Source organism: Lonchura striata, chromosome 3, assembly GCF_046129695.1.
Source record: "Lonchura striata isolate bLonStr1 chromosome 3, bLonStr1.mat, whole genome shotgun sequence".
Taxonomy (NCBI): Eukaryota; Metazoa; Chordata; class Aves; order Passeriformes; family Estrildidae; genus Lonchura; species Lonchura striata.
In genome coordinates this window covers 3,124,772-3,146,633 of record NC_134605.1, presented here as the reverse complement: position 1 = coordinate 3,146,633, position 21,862 = coordinate 3,124,772, and the positions used below count along the sequence as shown (strand labels likewise).

The 21,862-nt window shown below is 42.4% G+C and overlaps 1 protein-coding gene across 1 annotated transcript; it reads right to left on the bottom strand.

Moving 5' to 3' along the window:
• Positions 1–3,022: 3,022 nt before the first annotated feature.
• BFSP1 (beaded filament structural protein 1) lies at positions 3,023–20,210 on the bottom strand. The gene is made up of 8 exons (XM_021555878.2): positions 19,840–20,210; positions 13,831–13,891; positions 10,586–10,681; positions 9,714–9,806; positions 8,921–9,028; positions 6,625–6,845; positions 5,260–5,345; positions 3,023–3,969 (listed from the first exon to the last, which is right to left on the bottom strand). The coding sequence occupies exons 1-8, from the start codon at positions 20,208–20,210 to the stop codon at positions 3,023–3,025; spliced, it is 1,983 nt and encodes a 660-aa protein (XP_021411553.1).
• Between the last annotated feature and the right edge of the window lie 1,652 nt (positions 20,211–21,862).

Here is a 21,862-nt window from a genome sequence, read left to right as displayed (position 1 = left end):
GGTCCTATCATCATTGCTTATCTGAAGGTACACAGAGGTAAAATGCTGCTCTCAGTGTGATGACTTCCTACTTCTCTGATTTTACACTGCTAAAGAAATTTGTATCCTGCATATACTGGCTATGGAGAAGATAAAGAGTTGATAGCAGCAGATTATTAATAAAGTGCTTTATGCTAACTGTGAAACTGTCACATGCAAGATTCACGCCACAGGCTGGGAGGAGCTTCTTTAATTTTACATGGCATTATTTTCATGGTTCAAACCCATTGGCTCCAAGGCCAGCTCTGCAGAGGGAGCAGCAGTGCAGGAGCTGAACTGCATTGGCAGGAGGATGTTCAGGATGTTCCTCTGCTGTTTGGATCACTTTGATTCACATTAAACCCCCTGTTTCCCTTTTCATCTCCCCCCCATAAAATTTGGGTACTTTTTAGTTCCTGTGTTCCCACAGCAGAAAGTACATTTCATTTTGTAATACTCTACCATGTCTGCAGCAGTATAATCTGGCAGGAAACCAGATCTAGTTCTGATTGCCTCAGAAATGAGAATCTGCCTGTAGAAACCTGAGTCTCATTCCAGTCTCTTGTCAAACAGATGCTTGCAAATATTTCAGCATTAAACTTTAGCATTTCGATTCTCACTTCATTGAGAACCTGCATTTAATGTAGAGGTTAGCCCCTAAAATTATGAGATTTACTATACACTTCAGCATGGTCATTATTAACCAGACACTACTAGTGATTTTCTATATAACTTACATGCAAATATACAGAAATTTTACAGACTGTAGCAGAATTTGGCCCTCAGCTCTCCTTAGTTCTTGATTTCTGCTGGTTGCTGCCCAGGCAATGTGATTTGCTTCAGCAGTGAGTGCCATCAAACCAGCTTTAGGGGCAGTTCTTACATCACACTGAGATGTTGAACAAGGGTTACAGGCATCATAAATCAGGTCTGGGTCAGCAGCCAGTGGTGGCACCACAGCACAAAAAGGATTAAGGTTGTGGAGGTATTCACACACTGCACACCTCACCCAGGCTGTCCTGACATTGCCTCTTTGCCACTGAATGAGACTTTTTGTATTCTGAACTTTGGGTCCACTGTATTGCAGTGAAATCAGATGGGCTGGGAGAGGGGGAAGAATACACAGTTCCCTCTAGGTACTGCCTGAACCTGTTTATATTCTGCTTTGTGACAGAATTATTAAATAGCCTGCATATTGCTGCAATGAGGGTTGGGTTTTGAGTTTGTTGGGTTTTTTTTGTTTACCTTGCAGCAGTCAAACCCTTTGCACAGCAATTATTCTGGGCAGTTTTTCCCAGGTCACCAAAGCCCAGCCTGCATACACATTGATAAATTCCTTCTCTGTAGTTATTTACACTGTTAATATATTAAACTGAAAAGCAACACGCTTGAGTAAGCCATGTCTGGAATAAACTCCCACAGCATTCCAATAAGCCAGAATAGACAAAAAGCCCTGACTAAAATTGTGACTGTGAGAGTCACCTGTCCCTGTTTCAAAGAATAAGGTGCCCCTTTACCAGACATAAGAATCACAGTAGATCTGATGCTACACCTGTGCTGGACCTCATGAATGAAATAACCAAACCCAACATATTATTGAAGAAAAGTCTTGGGTGCTGTGAGGAGTTCCTGAAGCTCAGGCTTGTCAGCTCAAATGGCTTTTAGCCTTGCTTTGCTGCAGCTGACAGGAGTTAACAGGCAGAAAGAAAAGGCACAGCAATGGTGAGCTGAAATGAAAACTTGGAGAACTGGCGTCAGATTGAAGAAGAAATGTGTAGAGACTAATCTAGTACTGTCCTTCAGTAAGTCTTGGGTTTTAGTGGGATCCTTTGTGTGCCTGGAGTCAAGCTGAGGACTAAAGTATGAGCACTTTTAAGTAGAGCCCATTATTTTCACACATACAAGCAGAATATTGCAAAATATTTCCTTTCCCTGATTTTTTCTTTGTGAGTTTTTGGGGGTTTGGGGGTTTTTTGTTTGTTTGTTTGTGGGTTTTTTGGGTGGTTTTTTTTTGGTTTTGTTTTTTTTCTTGAGCTGAAGGTTTCTGGGAGCTGCAAGAGTCTGCTGTTGCTGCAAGTGTTGCTTTTTCCTTCCCCAGGCATGGGGAGGTGGAAAGGTACTGCTTATTCCAACAATCCTGTGGAGCTCCATGTGACTGCAGGTGACAGGACTGAGACAGGATCCTGTGGCAGTATGAAACTCTACAGTCCAAGGAAATACTTAAAAAGAAAATACCTTAATAATCAGTCTTTGGCTGCAGTCTGCTCAAAAGCTTGTTGGCATTCATAAGTGCATTAGTTGTGTTGGTGAAGGACAAATAGTGGCTTTTTTAAGGAAGATCTCCCTTCAGAAAATTTCATTCTGAGATGATCTGCAGTAAGAGCTTATCTTGAATACAGGAAGTTTGTCTTTATTTCAAAAAAAAGTCTGCCAAGCTCATTGCTATTTAAAGTCTCTGAAAGGGAGAGCTTTGGAACAGGTTATTTAAGAGGCATCCAGCCCTTTCCCTGGAAAAACCCCTGCACACCAGTTAGGTGATGTTTACAAGTAGGGTGTGTGAGTCAATGTTATAGGCAAAAATAAACCCACAGTGTGTATCTTTGGTAGAAGGCAAAACTTTTATTAAATGAACCAGATGTCACAAGTTAACATTTGCAGCTGTCTCAAAGGTGGGGGGGGTTGTACAGCAGTTAAAGGGTTAAAGGAGCAGTAGAGGAATATGCAAATTTGTCCCAGATACTGTGGAAAGCCAGGCAGCTCTGTCATAATAATTTCTTCCCGTGTGTCTTAATCATGAAAATCAGTTGCATAGGATGTGCCCTGGAGAGCACTAATGGTTGTTGCACCAAAGGTGAGCCTACATCAGACAGAATTGCCATCAAGGTTTCAATCTGTGCCATACCAAACAGCAAAAATCTCACTACTGTATCATTCGGTCAGGAAAAAAAACACAGTCATGTAATAACTATGCCAGACAAGTCGACTATCAGAGGGTATGTGCCACTTAAGTGCCTTTGTCACCTGGTTTCTTCTTGCTTGTCTTCTCTATCATTGTCTCAACAATCATTGCTGTCTCTTCATACGTCTGAATTCTGTCATCTGAGAACTTCTCAATGGACTCCACCACCTCCACCTTCTCATAGCTCATAGAGCCAGGTAAGGCTGCTTCCCTGAACAAAAGGCCCTGCTTATCTTCTCGCTCATATTCTGTCTCCCGAAGGAGTCCTGGCTCAGTTGGGCTTATCAGACCAGGGGAAGGAACTGTCTCAGGCTCAGAGATATCCGGGTACTTTGTGATTTGCTCAATTTTTCCTCTTGCTTTTTTCCCCCATTCATGCACATCTTCTTTTCCCTCCTCTCTCTGTTTATCTGGGAGTTCAAACTCTTCTCTCCTTTCACAGATTTCCCCTTTCTCTTTTTCGGGTGGTTCGGCGGGTTCTGGCAGCTCTGGTATGGGCTCCACGTCACCACCATTCATCACCTTCCCATTGCCAGTGGAAACTGTGATCCCTGCCCCAGCAGGGACGGAGGGGGCCAAGATGCATGGTTCTTCATGGCCCTCCTCCCCTGTCACCAGCACATAACGCCCTTTGGGATGGGCATCAGACTTAGCCTCTGGTCTCTTGTGGACTCTTATTTTCTCCTTCACAATATTACACAATTTATCAAAGGCTTTACTTATCTGGGCTCCATCAGGTACATCCTCTGGGCCCATTTCTTTTTCATCAAATTCCGATCCTTCTTGCTCAGGTTCACATCTGACTGAGCCTTCATGCCTAAACTCCATCTGATCTTGGTCAAAACCTTCCAGAGTTCTTTCGTACATTCTTTCAGGCGAGTGACTGTCGGTTATGTCTTTTGACATCAGCTCCTTTTTTCTGGCAATTTTCTTTGTCAGGCCTTTTTGCCTGGGCTTTACACTGGCGATGTCTTGCATGGCCTGGGTGATATCTAAAGAAAAATCAAAACAAAGAGAACAAAAAACAGCGCTTGAATACAGTCAGTGAAAATGTTAGAGCTGCCTCTTGCCCTCACTACTTCACGTGGAGAGCCTTTGTATCCCAGGGGGGCTAAAAGCAAACCAGGCACCTCCACTCCTGACAATTTGGAGTATGGACAGATGCTGAGAGTCATGTCAGGAGGTGTTAGCAGTGACTGGTGGTCACGGAGCTGAGAAGCCACCCATCTACAATGGCATCACTCAGACACTGTCATTGAGCTCTTAGAGTCTTAGAGCCCCCTGATTCTGATCTCCTGGGCAATCAGTAGCCACAGATCCCACGACAGCTTAGCAGCTGCAGGAGCATAGGCAAGGTACTGATTTCTATGGCATGAGCAGCTAGAGCAGAGGAGACAGGGGTTGGTATTGGTAATTACAAGAACATGGGGACATACAAATATTAACATATTTTCTCCAAGGCAACTGTTTTGTCCCCTGCCACAGTACAGTAACACTCATGAAATACCATGCTAATCCTGCAGGAGAAATTAGTAGTGTGTCTAGAGACAGGCAAATGTATAAAAAACCATTTTGCATGACAGTAGTTATTTACAGCTGTGGAGGATCTGGCCTCAGGCATTATATAAATGCCTCAGGCCATTTAATATAAAACTGCTACAGTTCATACAGCAATTAGAAAAATCACAGCTGCATGCCAAAAACATCCCTCATACATTGGTTTGTCTCTGTTCTCAAGGCAGTTTGTCATTATTAAAACTCCAGTGAGCCTTGAATTTACGTCATCCCATATGTTAGAATCTATCACATCAACTCCTTTGTTAAAGCAGTCTCACTCATTTAGCCCTGGCCATTTCCTTGTCAGCAGGTTTACAAGCATCTTAAATTCTAACAAGCCAATGTACAACTTAGAGGCAACATCATTCATAGCAAAACAGGCCTCAAAAATGGCCTGTGGCACTCAACAGTGCTCTTTACACATCACTGAAGTGCCAACAAACTCAGAATGAGTCAACACAAAACCTGCAGCTCTTTCCAGCATTTCAGGTGCCTTGTTGATTTTGCTCTTGATTGGCCTAAGTAGTAAAGTGTAGAACTTAGCAAATAAATGCTTTTGGCTTATGGTTTTGGCCTTTGACAGCTTGTCTCAAGGCCAGCTGAGGTAAGCTGAAATGGTTGCATTTACAAACCTGTAGCCAGGCTTTTAAAGAGAGATGGACAAAGAGCTTAAAATACAATGATGCTTCTCCTGACAGACACAGAAAGACACATCACAGGTTTACCTCTTCCCCCTGAAGCCTGAGGCTGGGCAGGTCGGTAAATCTGTGTGAAGAGTGTGACTGGGGTTCCTGCTATAGCAGAGTTTAACCTGTGGGGAATATGTGCATCCATCAGTTCTCTCCCCACCATTGCAATGAAAGCAAGTCAAATTAAGTGCAAAATTAAGCGCAAAGAAATGTACTTCTCTGTGGTGAGGAGTCAAAAAGAATGGTGGGAACCTGTTTTTTGTCTGGGGAAAATCGACAGCCACAGCACCTTCACAGGACTGAGGCTGGTTTCTGCCAGCAGGAGACATGGGATTCTCCAGCAGGTAAAGTGCACAAGTAATTAATTACAACATGTAGCAGCAGATTTGCACTTAGCACGGCACTTTGAAAAGATGGGAAGTTTTTAGATGGGCAAACAGTCAATCCAAGCCTACCAGAGGTCAGCAAGAACTGTAAATCCATTTTAACCATGCTGGGCAAAATAGAAATTTGGAGCAGTCTTCCTTGTAAAACATTTGAGGAGTCAGTAGTATTAAGGGTTAAAAATTAAAATTGGGAAGCATGCCTATTGCAAAACAATTACTGTATCTTTGGCCTCCCCAGTCTGCTCTGCTGGAATTTGAGATATTTTGTCCTGTCAGAGACCCTGTGTCGATGTGATTTTCTGCGTTGAGAGTTACTCTGTTAAGATACTTCTAACTAGACTTCAGTGTCTAAAATATGACCCTGAAAATTAATTAAATTCCCATTCCCCACACATAGGATAGGCTATTTAGTGAGTGTTCTTCCCCTGCACAGCCTGGAGCAGTAGTTTGGGTGCTCAGGGTTCTGGCTCTGCTGCTGTGAAAGATCCTTTTCTCTACTGTGGCTGATGGTTGACATTAGAGGGAGACAATGCTCCTCTGTAGGTTTAAGCACAACCCAAATCCCTGCCAATTTCTTGTATTTTTCCTCTTTCTCCACATGCCTGAGGAATGGCTTTGCTGTGAAGAATGCTTTGCTTTGCAGGGCATTTGCTTTGTCTGCACCCTCCATAAAATCAACCTGCTGGTAGTGTCAAGAAAGTGTCACCAACACCCAGTCTGAGGAGAGGATGTTCAGATTGCTTTTGTGTGCTCCTGACCTCTGTACACTGATGCCAGGACAGCATATGGAAAGGAGACTGCATGGACAGCAAAGCCCAAAATGGCTCTGACCCTTTCCGTGGCAGAAGTTCGACCTGATTTTGCATCTATTTAAATTTCCATCTCTAGATATCTACCAGCAAAAAGTATGAAAATACTATAGCTTTGGGTGAATCAAATGCCCTCAAACGTACATTTTTCAAAGGAGATAAAAGAGATCACTGGTCCCTTTGAGTGCCCAGAAATCCAGCCTTACCGGCTGTCCTCATTCTCGATGATCCGTTTGTACCGCTCCAGCTCATTCTCCAGGGACTGCTGGTAGATCACCAGCTGGCGGCAGTCTGTGGTGTACTTCTCCAAGATCCTCTCAGCCTCCTCTATCCCCTTCCTAAGGTTTTCAATCTGCTCATTGTAAAGCTGAATTTCATCGTCATAACTCTCCTGGGTGTTTTTAATTGCTTGCTCCAGCATGGTTGTCTGGTAAATAAAATCGGTGGTGAAAGAAGCAGCTTTGGAAAATTCACCACCCCATATTTTAAGCATAATGAAAGGCAAGTCATGCTTTATTACAATGTGATGCTGCACTGCTGAAACACAGGAGCAATTTCATGACCTTTGTTCAGTTATTCAAAAAACAAAACTTATCAGAGTGGGCAGGGCCTCACAAGCACAGTAAAAGTTCTTAACTGGGAAGATGAGCTCAAGAAATACCCACTCCTCCTTCTCTGTGGTCTGCAGACAGGGCAAATAAGACCAAATGTCATGTTTTAAACAAAGAACTCTGTTCTTGAATTCAATTCCTCAGCCTTTTTTGTCAGCGATAAAACCAATGAGCGTATCAACCAGGAGGTGGCAAAAGTCACTTTCCAAAAATAAAGGTTGAGTTTCAGGTGGGATATTTCACCCTGTAAATCTGCTCTCACTTTCTTCTGCTATTTTTAGATATTTATTATAGTTATTTTGTCACATTTTTTCCCTACTTTTCAAAAAAGTTAATGGGGCAATCAGTGACTAATGAATTCTTAAATAACTGATTTATTTCTATATGCTTCAGGCAAGATTAAAAAAGGACTTTTGAGAGCCTAAATATAGAAGTGATGTCCCATGTCATTAGTTTGGTTATGCTGTAGTGTACAAGTAGACTGAGACTGTTCAGTGCTCATGGGGTGGGGTCCATGACCTCTCAGGCACATGGCTGTCAGGTCCAGAAACAGGAAAGCAAAGAAATTTGATGACACCTCAGTCATCAAATCCAGCCTTCACCATCTCAAGCAACTGTGTTACTGACTTCCACTCATAATACTATTTCACTCTTCTAATCTCAAAGCACAAGAATGAATAATCTATTTCTAAATGGGATGGGAAGATTTAATTTTGAAAGCAGCACGATTAATTCCCCAAAGACTGCCTCTCTCCATCTGCCAGCAGAAGGTTGATTTCCTCCCCTTTTTCTCTATATTGATTCACTATTTCATCCCCATATTGATTCCAGAGCACATGTGTCCTTTCCACCAGAGCATCAGATGTGAGAAAGAGACCATGGAAAATACACTGTCCTCACCCTAATGAAAGAAGTTATGCTCAAGAAGTTATGAGTTGCTGCTATGGCTCTCCGAAGGAGTCCAAAATTCCACCAAAAGATGTTTGTGTCAATATTTCATTCCTCTCACCTCGATGGACAGCTTGAGGCACAAAGGATGCTGTGCTTGGGGCTATTCTCCACCCCACTGGCTAAAAAATATTCGACTGCATGGAGGTAGAGTGAAATTCTATTTCACTCTACAGCCTTCAGCTGCTCCTCCACCTCCTGCCACCCTCAGTCCTACACTGCACTCAGGTTTGGAGACAGAAGGTTGATTTAGGGCAGGTTTGGCTGGGAGATGGGCATGGACAGCTAGTCAAAGTCTTTGCCAGACATTTTCTGTAAGTCAGGGCTTGGCAAAAAGCATATGGTTTGTCCTGCTGGTAGTGTCCAAGCACAGGAGAGATGCTGGCTTAATGCTTAGTAGTGACATAGGTGAAGGCAGAAAGCCAAATGTAGCTCAACAGCCCTCTCAGGTTTGCTCCCCAAACATGTCCACTTCTTCCCACAGCAAGCTCAGCATTGGACGTGGCAGTGATAGAAAGGATTGGACAGAGCCTGAGGCTCCCCATCAGTTTTCATGGAGCAAATTTCCAGCCAGAGGTCAGCGAGTAAAAAAGTCATAGGAGCCCTGTGGGACTTTTCCATTCACAATGTCCTGCTGATTCTGTCCTGCAGGAATCCAGTTGCACTGTGGAAATCTTCCCTCATCAGCCACTCTGATAAGCAAAAACAGCTTCATTGCACCTACAACACCTACAGCCCACCCTGCCATCTAAACCTGACAAATTGTTCCATTGAGAGAATGGGAATGAAACAGCTGAAGATGGAAATCTAAAAGGAAAACACAGCTCCAAGTCCACCAAGTTAACATGACCATGTTGAAGCCATGTTAGAGGTTTTACCAAGTGACCATAAAAAAGCAGTTCATGAGCAACATGGTTGTGTTTATGGCTAGTGGTTCCAATACCTCTGTCTGCAGCTTGTATTTCTGTGCCTGTAGCTGGCAGAGGATGCTCTTGTATTCCTCCAGCTGGCTCTGCAGAACTGGGATCCTCCTCTCTGCTATCAGTTTTTCCTGGTTGGAAGAAAACAATGTGTGTACAGGAAATTATGTTTTACTCCTAGAAAGAGCCAAATGAAACTGCACTACTGGAAACAAACTATAAAGACAAATAGAAAATGGCAAAAGACAGATGAAAGATGGGTATTGAACCTCAAGCCAAATTCTGTTGAATGGTGGCACGGCTTTAAGAATAAAGATATCAGATGGCAGGTCTGTAACAGTACAGATTAGACCATGTAAATCTGTTCACATCTTCTTCCAAATAATGAACATTCCTGCCATAGCCACTCATGGTAGAAATCACCAAGTTTTCATCTAGTCTGTATCAGTTAATCTCATTTAAATTTTCACCACATCTCACCCCTTCAGGATAAGATTTCTCTTCAAATATTCAGATATCCTGCAAGCTCCTCTTCAGAGAAGAAACATGACTTCAAATACCTTTGTATCACACATTTTTGGGACTAATATGTGTGCTGGAGTGCACCTGACAAAGCTTATCTCTCTTTCCTCATTGATAGAGTGTTTCAAATCTACAATAATATTTTTCTCTGATATTCATTATTCAGTACTTACACATTGTTTTGACAGTTTTCACCTAACCTTGGAGCAGAAGTTAAAGGATCTGGGACACTTTAGTTGTAAACATTATCGCTCTTTCTTAGAGGTGCATGCACTTCCCAACAGCAATACTTGCCTCACATATGCCAGTGGTTATTGGGGACACACGAGGAGTTGTCTGGATGATCTGCTGCAAGACATTGACATAGGTCTGGATTTCCATGAGGTTCTGTGATAAGGTAAAAAACATTTTCATTAGAAAATGCCAGAGCAAGGTAGACGTTTCCATGTACTCCTGGGGCTTATTTCTAGATATGTAATGCTTTTAGCCTGTGAAAGTCCAATTCATGTTCAGGCTTGGGTTTGGAATATGATTTTATAACTGCTTTTGAGTGCAGTTTCGTCATACTGAGGTATATCACAGACTTTTGGCTAAGGACTATACAGTTCATAGTCTTAATTGAAGATTCCATGATTTCCAATTTCATAGGAGATTTTCAAAATAAGAATCACAAATACCTTTGCATGTGGCCCCAAAAAAATGAGTCACTTTTTTCAAAAGCAGCAAAGATTGGGCAGTGGCCTGATCCCAAGACCCACAGTTCTTCCAGGAAGAAAACAAGTGTTAGGGCAAGTCAGCTGCAGTGGAATCATACATCCACAGGTATATGTCAGCTGATTAACTGGAGTACCCTCTCCCAAAAAATTGGATGAAAGCAACAGCTTCCTTGGCATGAAATATAAGACAGCTTGATCAGCATTTTGGGCTTAACCATGACACTAGGTTGACAAATTCAAGACTCTGCTACAGCTGTAGTGACTGGACCCTGAGAAGTGTGTTTGGGGCTGGAAACAATCGAGCTGTTGTGCCCACTGAAATTAAATAATGCTATATGCACCCACCCAAACACAAATGAAATTTGCTTTAATTTGTCACTGTTTGCTCACAGGGAAGGGCAAAGTTCCACATCTGTCTCTGTATGGAAAGCAGCAATTTCAGCCAGTTACCTTCTTGTATCTGTCCTTTGTAGCATTGATGTCATCCTGCAGGAACTGGGACTCGATCTGCAGCTCCAGGTTGCACAGCAAGGCTTCATCAGCTTCCTGCAATGCAGAGACACGGTGGGATGACGTGGTGGGATGACATGGTGGGATGACATGGTGGGATGACACGGTGGGATGACACAGTGAGATGACATGGTGGGATGACACGGTGGGATGACATGGTGGGATGACACGGTGGGATGACACAGTGAGATGACATGGTGGGATGACACGGTGGGATGACATGGTTTGATGGCACGGTGGGATGACACGGTGGGATGACACGGTGGGATGACACGGTGGGATGACACAGTGGGACGTGTGGCTGGAGTGCCAAACCCACAGCATCCCACAGGCACTGCATGAGGCACTGTGCACCTGGAGCAGCCTGCCTGGAGTGTAAGGGGTGACTGGAACATAAAGCAGTATCATGAAACCAGCAAACAGGAGCTACGTCCTTCACTGTGTCCTGCACAAATGTAGTTTACAAGAGTTTGGCACTGTCAAAATAACACTGGGAGCTGACTAGCAGACATTTTAAATATAAAATTTTGATGTTAAAGTCTTGAAATGGTGGATGAGCCTTAAACAAATGACATCAGCAGACTAAGGCATTGATTCCTCTAGTGTCATGACAAGATCTGAGGTATCCTGATGCCATTTTAAGATCCCTGGTAAAGAAGTCCTTCTAAAAACCCAGGATGTCCAGTGTATTTGCACTCTCTTTGGTATGTTCTCAAATGACATAAATGTTTGTCAATTTGGAGCCATTTCTGGAAATAAAAATGACAGTTGACCAAGTTTAGAAAAAATCACCTTGCTGCACAAGTTGATAATACTTTGGGATGTGCAAAGACAAAAGTTCCTAACATCGACTTAGTTCAAAGAACAAACCATATGACTAGCAACCATGATCTCAGAGAGCATAGGTATGAGTGTAATTGGTCTTTAAGTCTAATGAAATCTCCATTTCTGTTCAAAGGCCTAATTTACTTTTTTCCTATGTTACATTATTTAACACAAAACATGGAATTTAGGGTAATTTCCATGGAACCTGGCAATATATTTTACAAATATGTGAGAGTAGTGATATGTTTTATATTTCTATTTAATGCATTATTTCTTTTTTAGGTTTGGCATTAACTATGATCGTAAAATATAATTTTTGAGGAAACATCTTAAAAAACTTGAACTGAATCTTCCTTGCAAATCTATAAAACTTGCCAGTTCCTCCACCAGTTTGCAATTTGCCTCAAGGAATTCCTGCTTTCTGCATTTAACTCAAAGAATAAAAAAGAGGTATTTGAAGGAATATCTTTCAAATCACCCATGTGCCATGACCAGCTGCAAAATAATCTCTGTGAGCAGATCACGGGTTGCAAAGCAACCCCGGAGATCTGTGGGTGCAGCACATGACTGGTAGAAGAGGATTTTTGCCTTTTGCGTGCATACAGCACGCGCCGTTCCAAAAATGTGTAGATGTTGGCTGTCTCATTGTGCTGCTAAGCCTCCCAGGCACACAACTCTCCAGCAGGCTCTGCTTTGTGAGCCAGGGGCTGATTCAGACTCATCCAGCCCAGCACATTCAGAGCCAGCCATCAGGAATGCCCGCGCTGCTTTTCTGCGCTCCTCTCCTGTCCTATTGAGAGGAAGATCAGCGGGACAATGGCCACGTTGGGAGGTTTGGGAGGGAGCCAAAAAAGAAAGCCCCCAGGCCCTTAGATAATACCTATAAGCAAATATTTCTGTGTGTGATAAACAAAAGCAGTTTTTGGCTTTCCAAATGTTCCCTCAAAGGGGGGAAATAATTCTGCTTTTATTCCATGCTTTCAGAGCGACCAGCTTCCTCGGTGGAGTTGTGTGTCAGCACAATGCAGTGTCTACACATTTTCTTTTGAACTTTGCAGTATTTGCTAATCACTCAACTTCTGAAAAGCCATTCTGCTTTATGTTACGATTCCAGAATGCTGGTCCATGTGTTGAAGCAATATTTTCATTATTGTGGAAGAGAAATTTAGATCTCTCCAGAACCAGTGTTTTCCCAGCTGTCAGATAAAGAATGAGTTTGTACCTGCACATGCAGGTTTTCAGGCCACATCTTGGACCCTGCACAGAAAACCAGCTGTATTCTCTCCAGCACTTGGTGCTCCCAGTGCAAGGAGCTGCTGCACAGGGGTGTCCAGGGATAAAAAACACCCTTGTGCCTCAATATTTTGTGAGCTGTGCCTAGGGTTGGTGAATCAATTCACTTTTCTTTAGCTGCAGATTCGTTGAGAGGAACTGCGAAGACAGACTGACCAGCTCCAACAACCCCTTACAAAAGAGTTAGCTTCACTAAATTTTTTAAGGGTTTGCAGGATGTTCAAGAGCAGAGTGTTCTGGAAAACAACTGATGCAGGATGTCAAGAGCTCACTGGAGATAGAAATGCTAAAATGTACTTTCTGTCTTTTCTTAATATAAAACATGTGTATCATTGATATGACAATGCTCCAGCAGATTTGGTCCAGACATTTTAGCAAGGAGATAAAAAAATAATCTCTATTTAATCCATCTTCAATTGTTTTCCAATACAGAAGATGAATGATAGCATGTGCAAAGGAGAATTGGGAAAAGATATAATACTATGTTCTTCACCCAGATGAAGGCTAGCAGCAAGAGAGGATGAATCAGGATTTTTCAGTTTCACAGACCTGGTTTGGAAACTTCCAAAATACTTCAGCCAACTTTTATCTTTCTCTGAGCTTTATATTATATTAAATGTTGTTATTTTTATTATTGCTTGGTATTAGTTTAAGAATGTGTATCTTGATATAAAAGGAACAAACCAGGGGGAGCTGTGGCTTCTCTTTTATTTGGAAACCTAATGGGAAGCTGAGGGTCTGTCCTGGGAAGGGCTGACCATATCCTGCAAGGGACTAAGGAGCTTTGAGACACTCCAGGCTTCAAAACATGGAGTTAATCAGCAATTTTTTATGACATGGTTATCACTGGTGACTCTATTTTAATACAGTAGCTGTGTTTAAAAGCACAGGGAAAAGGTATGCACATGCCGAGGCTCAGACACTTGGACAGGGAGGGGGATGATGGAGAAGGGCATAATGACAAGAAATGCCTTGCTCTTACATTTTATCATCCCACTGCTCGCTGTAGTAAATGAAACCAAAGGAAAAAACTGTACACCTTTTCCCTGGCATTTTCCCAGACTTACTTTGTTAAGGCGCTCCAGGGTTTCTTTTAGCTTCTGCTGATATTCACGTTCATTTCTATACCTGCAAGTAGAGAAAAGGAGAAAAGTTCAGCAGTTCATCCTTCTGCAAACTGCATTTTTATCTGCACTGTCATGCATAAGATATGCCTCATGCTAAAGGAGAATATGAATCTTGAAAGGGCCCAAAAGATTTACTCATGGATTACCATTAATTATTTTTTGGTCACAGATGCTAGGAGTAATTTCAGAATTGCCTAAATTCTTGTCTTCAGCTTATGTAACAGAATACAATGAAATGCCATATATTTGCTATAACTTTTTTACAGAATGCCCAAGAATAGATTATCTACAATAAAAGCATATTCCATTGTTATTGGACTACAGTGACAGCTATTCAGCAGCGATTATTCTGTGAGGATTTGCTACAATGGCACATGAACATTTAATTACATTGTTCTTGGTTTTCCACTCTACCTGCTGTTGTTCAATAAGCACTTTAATGACAGACACATTAAACACAAAGATTGCAATTTTACATATTGACTGTGTAGGAAAGACATTGGATTAGGATGCTGAGATGGATTAAGCTTTGTGTCCCCTTTAATGGTAATTTGTATATTAGCTTGGCCAAAACAAGTGAGCCTTAGTAAGGACTGAATTTAACCAACTATTCTTATGCTTTTATAAAACATCTACAAGTGTATGAAGTGCATGTTCCTGATGCTGAGATGGATGTATAATGTGTTTATGCTTGGTTTGGAGGAAACAGCACATATTCTTTAAGAATCAGGGCTCCACAGTTGTATGTAAATAGAATTATCTTCTAGAAAATCCTTTTAGCCACAGAGCACAAAATTTAATTGTTGATTATTGTAATTTATTCCCTTCCTTTAGTAATCCTTGTATGAAATGTTTAATGGTAGACTTGGCTTAATAAGACTCCATTAAAAAACAAAGAAACAAACAAAAAAGCCCCTGAAAAGCCACCAGCCAGGAACAACTTTGGCAATGAGACTTTGCCATCAGTACTGAACAAGTGACTTATCAAACTCCAACAGCGGCAGAAATACAGTCTTAACCCTTTAAGTTTAACACTTTACTTTCCCTAACATAATAGATGTAGAGAGATATAAAAAAGCTATCATTATCTTACTTTCTACAAGAAACACTCTGGTGGGTGACAAGTCAGCTGTGGTGAAAAGGGTCCTTCATTTGCAATAAAAGCAATGGACACCAATACAAGCCAAAATTCAGAACTGAACATAAGTCCCTGTCTGTCTTCTGAAATAATTGATCCAGCCCAGATGTGCTGTTGATATCAAAGGGGTTTGCTCCAGTCAGCAGGAAACTGGACAGTTCTTGGACTGAACACATCAAAGATCAAATTAAAATGATCCTGTCAACCTCAGTTCTTCCTTTTTGTCTCCTGAAGGATGAACAACCAATGCAATTATCAATTCTTTCAACACATTCTGGAAAGCTGAGTGGATGATGTCACTCACAAAGTGACCAGGACCACAAAGGAAGAACTTGATAGAACAAGGAAATGGATTTAATATGGTGCTTTGGTTTAACAAGTTTTTCTGAAATGCCATAATATTATCAGGGTTGGTCAATGGTCCATTTTCAATTCTTACACAAACAGCAAGGAACCAGGTGAAAATGATGAGGTTTTATTTCATTATTACTCAAAAAAATTGCTGATAAGACTAAAACAATGTCCTTTTTTGCCAGTTAGTACTAACACCACTTTCACTTCCAAGGCTAGAATAATTTTCAGCTTCAGAAGTGAGACTGCCTTTGTTTCAGGTGTTTACCAAGTAGCTCAACTCCATCCAGTTTTCTATCTATTTAAGTTTGTGTGTGTGTGTGTGTGCACTTGACAGTAAACACTTTCCTAACTTTGATATTTTCTGACAGCTGAGCAAGAACGAAGCAAATTGTGGCATCTTGTGAAAATCAAATATACATTTACAATAAAAGGCTGGTTTTCCACTCACAGTAATATACAACCATCTGATGGATTCAGTGTCTAAACCTCAGCCCTAATGTAATTCAGATCTCCCTCATTGCTAGATCCTTTCACTTACTAAAATATTCAGCTACATTTGCCTTCACTCTCAAATAACCTAAATATGTGCTGTGCCACAGAGCCATAAATCCACCTGGCAGCTTGAGAGAGTTAGTATTGCATGATTGTCCTTTGAAGGAGAATTTCTTTCAAGTGATTTTCAATCTTTTCCACAAGACCAGTGCAGAAGTGCTATGGACCTCTCTGAAATGCTTCAGAGACCTCAGGATGCCCCTGTGCCTGCTGAAATGTACCTGTAAGTGCAATGGCTGACAAGTCACAACCCTGTTATGCTTCAAAGTTGATTTTGGTGTTTAGCAATTGGCTAGTCATTTCCAAAAATTTTTTTATTAGATGGTTGCTGATCAGACATTCCCGGAGCTTAAGAGCCATGAAGTTAATTTGCTTCATTTTAAAAACAAAACAAAACAAAACAAAAAAGACCCCCAAAAAACCAAAACACGAACCTTCTCACCTAGTCAGGTAGCTATGAGTCAACTACAAATGTTTTTGGGCTGTTGAAAGAAAAGGGATGTTAAGTGGGCTTTTATTTTTTTGCATAGGGGAATAGAATGGAGGGGAGGGAGCTGCCAGACTCAAAGAAAGCAGATCAGAGGGTTAAATATTTCAATCACCTCTTTTTTTTTGACCCTACCTCTGCTGCAGTGCAAAGACTCACTCCCCTCCAAAGAGGAAACAGCAGCAATCCACCCCAGCAGTGACAATGGCCAGATACTCAATTTGGTGTCTAACCTGAGCCTTTCACCTGAAGAAAAATGAAACCTACTGAGCTCCTGCACCTCTTGGCTGCTACCTTTGCCATTTTCTCTTTCTCTGGTGCACTTCACCAACCTTCTCTCAACAGACAGCAATCTGGGTGCCAAGGACAGCACAGACCATGGAAGAGAGGTCCTGCAAGGATGCTGCACAGGCCAGTCATAGTTGTCATCCAGGGTCATACCCTGCATGCTCAGCTGAGCCCAAGAGGGCTGTGCTGTGCTGATTTATGAACAGATTCTACCTGTGTTATCAAGAAGCCACTGCTGAGCAGCTGACAGGCACAGGGCAAAATTCTGGCAGATTGTGGAGAGTGTGGAGGGCAGGCAAATGCTCCTCATCTCAGCTGCAGCAGGATGAAGTCCTTCCTATCACCAGAGAAGCAGCAGCAGTGCCAAGAAAATCTCTGCAGAGAGGGCTAGAAGGCAGCTTTGCCTTCTAGTGGAGTCCCCATATCCTAGATATTGTATTTTAACACTTCTTTTTGTTTTCTCACATATGTTGGGTCTCCACTGCAGCCCCAAAGGGTGTTAGCTCATCAGAGTATCACCACACAGCATATCTTGGAGAACACTGTGCCAATTACTGTGCCCAGGGAATCCTATTGCATGTTTAAAATTCACTGTATTAGCAGTGCACAAATTTTTAAATTAAACAATTGATTTGCAAGACTTTTAATTTCTGAAGTCCATTAATCCTGTTCGGTCAAGGCCACTAAAATTTGGATTCCAGCATCTTTCCCAATATCACGGTGAGAAAAATACCACAGCCAGATGCAATGTTGCTATAAAAGTGGTGGTCAGCATAAAGACAGCATAATTAGTCTTTTTATGAGATGCATCCAGACTATTCCCAGCATTTTTTTTTTTTTTTTTTTTTGCAACTTTAATAGAAAGAATTCTCCCCTGGTACAAAGTCTTGTTAATGAGGAAAGCTATGAATGTGGCCATAGAGGATTTTAAAATACATTTTAATCTAAGTTCTAATTTTTAGTGGTTCATGAACATTTAATTACACAGACACAGTAGTTTTAGACCCTACTCTGTCTAAATGCAACATTAAAAGGCCTATTTTTATAATGTAGCTTGAAAGGTTTACTTAGATATAAATCTATTTCCCCAGTAGTGAAGGTGAATGAAAGAATGGGTTGTAAGAGTCAAAATTCTCTGAATTAGTGAAGGACACAGACATTTGACAATTAATTGGTTTAAAATTTTTCCCTCTAAGTGATTTTGTTAATCCTAGTGCACCAAAAGCTTTATGATCCAAGATGAAACAAGAAACCTGCAGTGCCTGTTGCAGATCAGGGAGGAGAGGTCTTCAGCACAGGAATGTTTCTGGTTTCAGCAGCTCCTAATAGGGCACAGAAGATTATTCCTCCCATATTTTGTTTAGGGAGCTTTGTTTATAACTTTCAGGGACTGAAATCAGAGCCATCAGATGGCAGAGAACATGTTACCAGACCAGAGGCATCGTTTTAAAACCTGCAACTCGAAACCATCCCAGGTTTTTCAGACACGGAAAACGTGCTCATGTTTGTCTTCTGGACAAATTCAGCAGCTCCCAATGAAAAAAAAAAAACAAAAAACAAAACAAAAAAAACCACCACCAACATCACCAAAACACACTTGTTGATGTAAATCAATTGGTGCAATTTGGTTAAAAAGCAGCCACTGTCCTTCCATTGTCACGGCCCTGCGTATTTTTAATTTTTAAATTGCAATTTTTGGCTTTGATTTAGTCAAAGTTTCCTTCTTACTTTTGTTTACAGTGGGCATCCCAGGATTGTACAACGAAGTACCACCCCTTTTTTCTAGGAAACCACTGACTACCCCTTTAGCAGGTCCTAAATCTTACTTTCTGGAAGCACAGTCCTTTTTCTGGGTGTTGTCTCCTCCTCTGGATTTTCAATGCCCTGTATTATTCCCTGACTATTTACAGTTTGCTTAAAGCAGCTCTAATAAAAGCAAATTACTCTGTGTCACATTACTTATCCTGTACTATTCACACAGATTTTTATCTAACATGCAGCTAGAAAATTAAGTACTGATTGTAGTCAAATACTCATGGGCACTGTGCCCACATGAGCAAGTACCAGCTAAATTAAAGCATTGATTCTTAGTTGAATTTCCTCATAAATATTGGAATACAATTCTGCCTAATCAGGTGCTTATTACCCACTGGCACTGAGTCAGGACACTGTGGACATCTGACCACTGGCAGCAATCAGCGCCTCGGTGCCTGGGTGGGCTTTTCTCTCCTGTCAGATGAAAAAGAGAGAATCAGGGCTTGGCACTTCTATAGGAATGCTGTAGCTCAAGAACCCTAAGTGGCTGTTCATTTGGCAGTGTGCCAAATTTTTCATGGTTGAACTAGCCAGATAGACATTTTGGGAGTAAAAAAATCCCTGACCAACAAGTAACGGGAGGATTAAACTCTTTTGTCCTATGAGAAATGCTCAGCAACTCTTGTGTAATTAAGCCATGTAGCCAAAATTCCCTGTTGATGGAGGGAAGGCACTCATCTCCACCAGCATGTGAGGCTCCTGCTCTTTGATTTATGGTCACACACAGGTTAAAGAGGTAAAATTAGGGGAAGCCTATTCTTATTGTTTTAGTGGCATGAGATGGAAATACAGGATGCAAGTCAGAAGATGAGCGCAAATTTTACACAGCAGAAAAAAAATATATCTCCTTTCTTTTTACGTCACATCACAGATGTGGTTGGCTCAGACTGGCCCAGGTCTTCATAGTGGCTGTAAAGAAGAGTTTCTCAGAGACATCCTGCACATTTCAGGAGATGTCTGGCATTGTGTAACTCTGGGCTGCTCAGACACTTGCTTTGAGACACCTGGTAGTCAAATAGGGTTTTTTCCTCTTTGCAGCTCAGAGCTCAGTTCTCCTAAGCTGAATGAACAACAGCACCAGGGTTGCTGCTATGGAACAGAGAGGGCATTTTCCCATCTAGTGACACCATAAAAGGCAGAGCTGCATCTCCCTAGGTCCTGAGACCTCCCTTTTCACCATGAGCTTACATGCCATCCCTCTTGACACACACGGAGAGGCATCAGCCTCAGCTGCTGGCGACACCGAACCCATCCTTACCACAAAGATCAACTGTGGCAATGCCACCACCCATCTCCCGTGGCCTGCGAGCCTTACTTGTTGCGGTACTCATCGAGCATGCGTTGGGCATCCTTCTCCTCCCGCTCCAGCTTGGCTCGGTCCGAAGCCAGCTCCCGCATCCGCTGCCGGTTGAACTCGATCTGCCCGGCGAAGGCCTCGTCCAAGCCCACCAGCTCGTCCATGCGCTGGAAGGTCTCCAGCTGCTTGCGCAGGATGGCGTTGCGCTGCTCCAGCACGCGCGCCCGGTTGATGTAGCTGGCGAAGCGCTCGTTGAGCTCCTGCAGGTTCTCCAAGCCCCGGGCTTGGGCCAAGCTGTCGAATTCCGGGGAGCCTCGCAGCTCATCGTAGGCGTCCGACCGCTCGTACTTCTCCTTGCGCACCTCGCGCAGGAAGCTGCTCCTGTACATGGCTTCAGAGGGGCTGCGCAGTGCCGGGGTCCCCTCCTGTGTGCCTGCCTGTCTCTCCAGTTTGGATCTGAATTATGTCCGGGGGGCTTGGGGAAGAAGAACTGAACATAATCACCGCCCCCCCAGACGATTAGGACTTGTCTCCAGGGTGGTTTGTGGCACTAAAGGCATCATCTGCGGCAGGGAACTAAATAAATCCCGATGGCCCCGCCTTGGAGCTGCTCATCCAGGCGTCAGCAGTTCGGAGGAGCGGCGGGCGCAGGAGGGCCGGGGGCTTTTCTTTTCGAGCACTGCAATTGTGTACAGCCAGGATAAAAGAGAGCAACGTCCAGCTTTCACCCGGTGGATTAAAGCATTATCCATGGAAAACAAAGCAACTGCTTTGCAGTTTTGGAGGCTGAGCTCAAAGCCTTTCATGGCTGTGCTGGGGGGAGAGCTTTGTCCCATGGGGGTGTCCCCAGGGCTGTGCACAGAGGCCTTCTGCTGAGACAGGATTTTCGTGTGAGTGGATGGCAGCCCTTGATTTTTTGTTATTTGACAGTTTTGTGATCATTTAAAATGATGGGATAGTATATAAAAATTAATATGACTCCAGCTCCATGGGCAAGATATGGGCATTTGGTTCGCACTTCAGACTTCATGTTGGGCTTTTCTGCAGGTTGATTCCACCTGGAATTAGAAGCACCCAAGGAGCAGTGGTATTAAAACCCCTGGCTTAACAAAGCCTCTTTGGGAAGCTGCTTACTTTGGGGATAGCCAAAAGCCTCATGGACTTTCCATATTATCCCAGGGGGAGCCACCATTCTTCCTTTACCTTCACCCTAATGGAGTCTTGTGTGTCTTAAACCCTAAGAGGCTTTCATTTCCCCTCTTTGCATCTCCTCTAGTATTTTTCCTGTCTTTGATTTTGAAAAATCCTATTTCTTGGACGTATTCTTCCCTGATTTACTTGCCCAGACAAAAAGCCCAACACCAAGCCACTCCAATTTTGAGATCTCTGTTAATAATTCATATAAAAGTCCATTTCACTTCTTAATGGTCATATCTTAAATGAATACTTAATCTCATGTATTTTGAAGCTCAACAGATCTCAAGGCACTGATGGCAAGTACAGAGGTGAAGAAAGCAGCTGTTGCTCAGCTGACTCAGAAAGTTCAACTTCAAAAAGAAAGTTTGGGTTCTCTGCTACTAATCTGAAACAAAAGTGGGAAAAGTTCATTAGACATTTCCTACATATTTCTTATTCTGCTTCAGATTATTGGAAGTGCCATGATTTCTCAGAAAAATTAAATTAGGCTGTGCACACAGACTGTGCAGCTCCATAGTCTGCTTCCAAAGTATATAAATAGCAGAACAGAGATAGATCTTTCAGAAATGTCTGGGATCTTTATGAACCACTGAACATGAAACCACTGGTCTCCATGCTGCACAAACATATTGGCATTTGCAGCTCTTTGGCAGGAGCAGCCTGCTTACCCCAACAATAAAGCTGAGCTTTTAACAAAGTTAATCTTTCAGAAGAGATCAGAAAGTAGATTCTGCTGGATTGTGGGTGGTGTATTTTCATGGCAAGAATTTTTATGGCTTTAGACAGCCTTTCAGTAAAATAATAGCCCATGTAAGTGCTATTCCATCTCTCTCTCAGTGGCTGG

Excerpts from the sequence above, each read along its gene's own strand:
- BFSP1 (XM_021555878.2), bottom strand. The coding sequence starts at position 20,210 with ATGTACAGGAGCAGCTTCCTGCGCGAGGTGCGCAAGGAGAAGTACGAG. Across the intron at positions 6,846-8,920 it reads AATACAAGCTGCAGACAGAG|ACAACCATGCTGGAGCAAGC; the intron begins GTATTGGAACCA and ends TTTATTTACCAG. Across the intron at positions 3,970-5,259 it reads TCAGGCTTCAGGGGGAAGAG|ATATCACCCAGGCCATGCAA; the intron begins GTAAACCTGTGA and ends ATTTTTCTTTAG.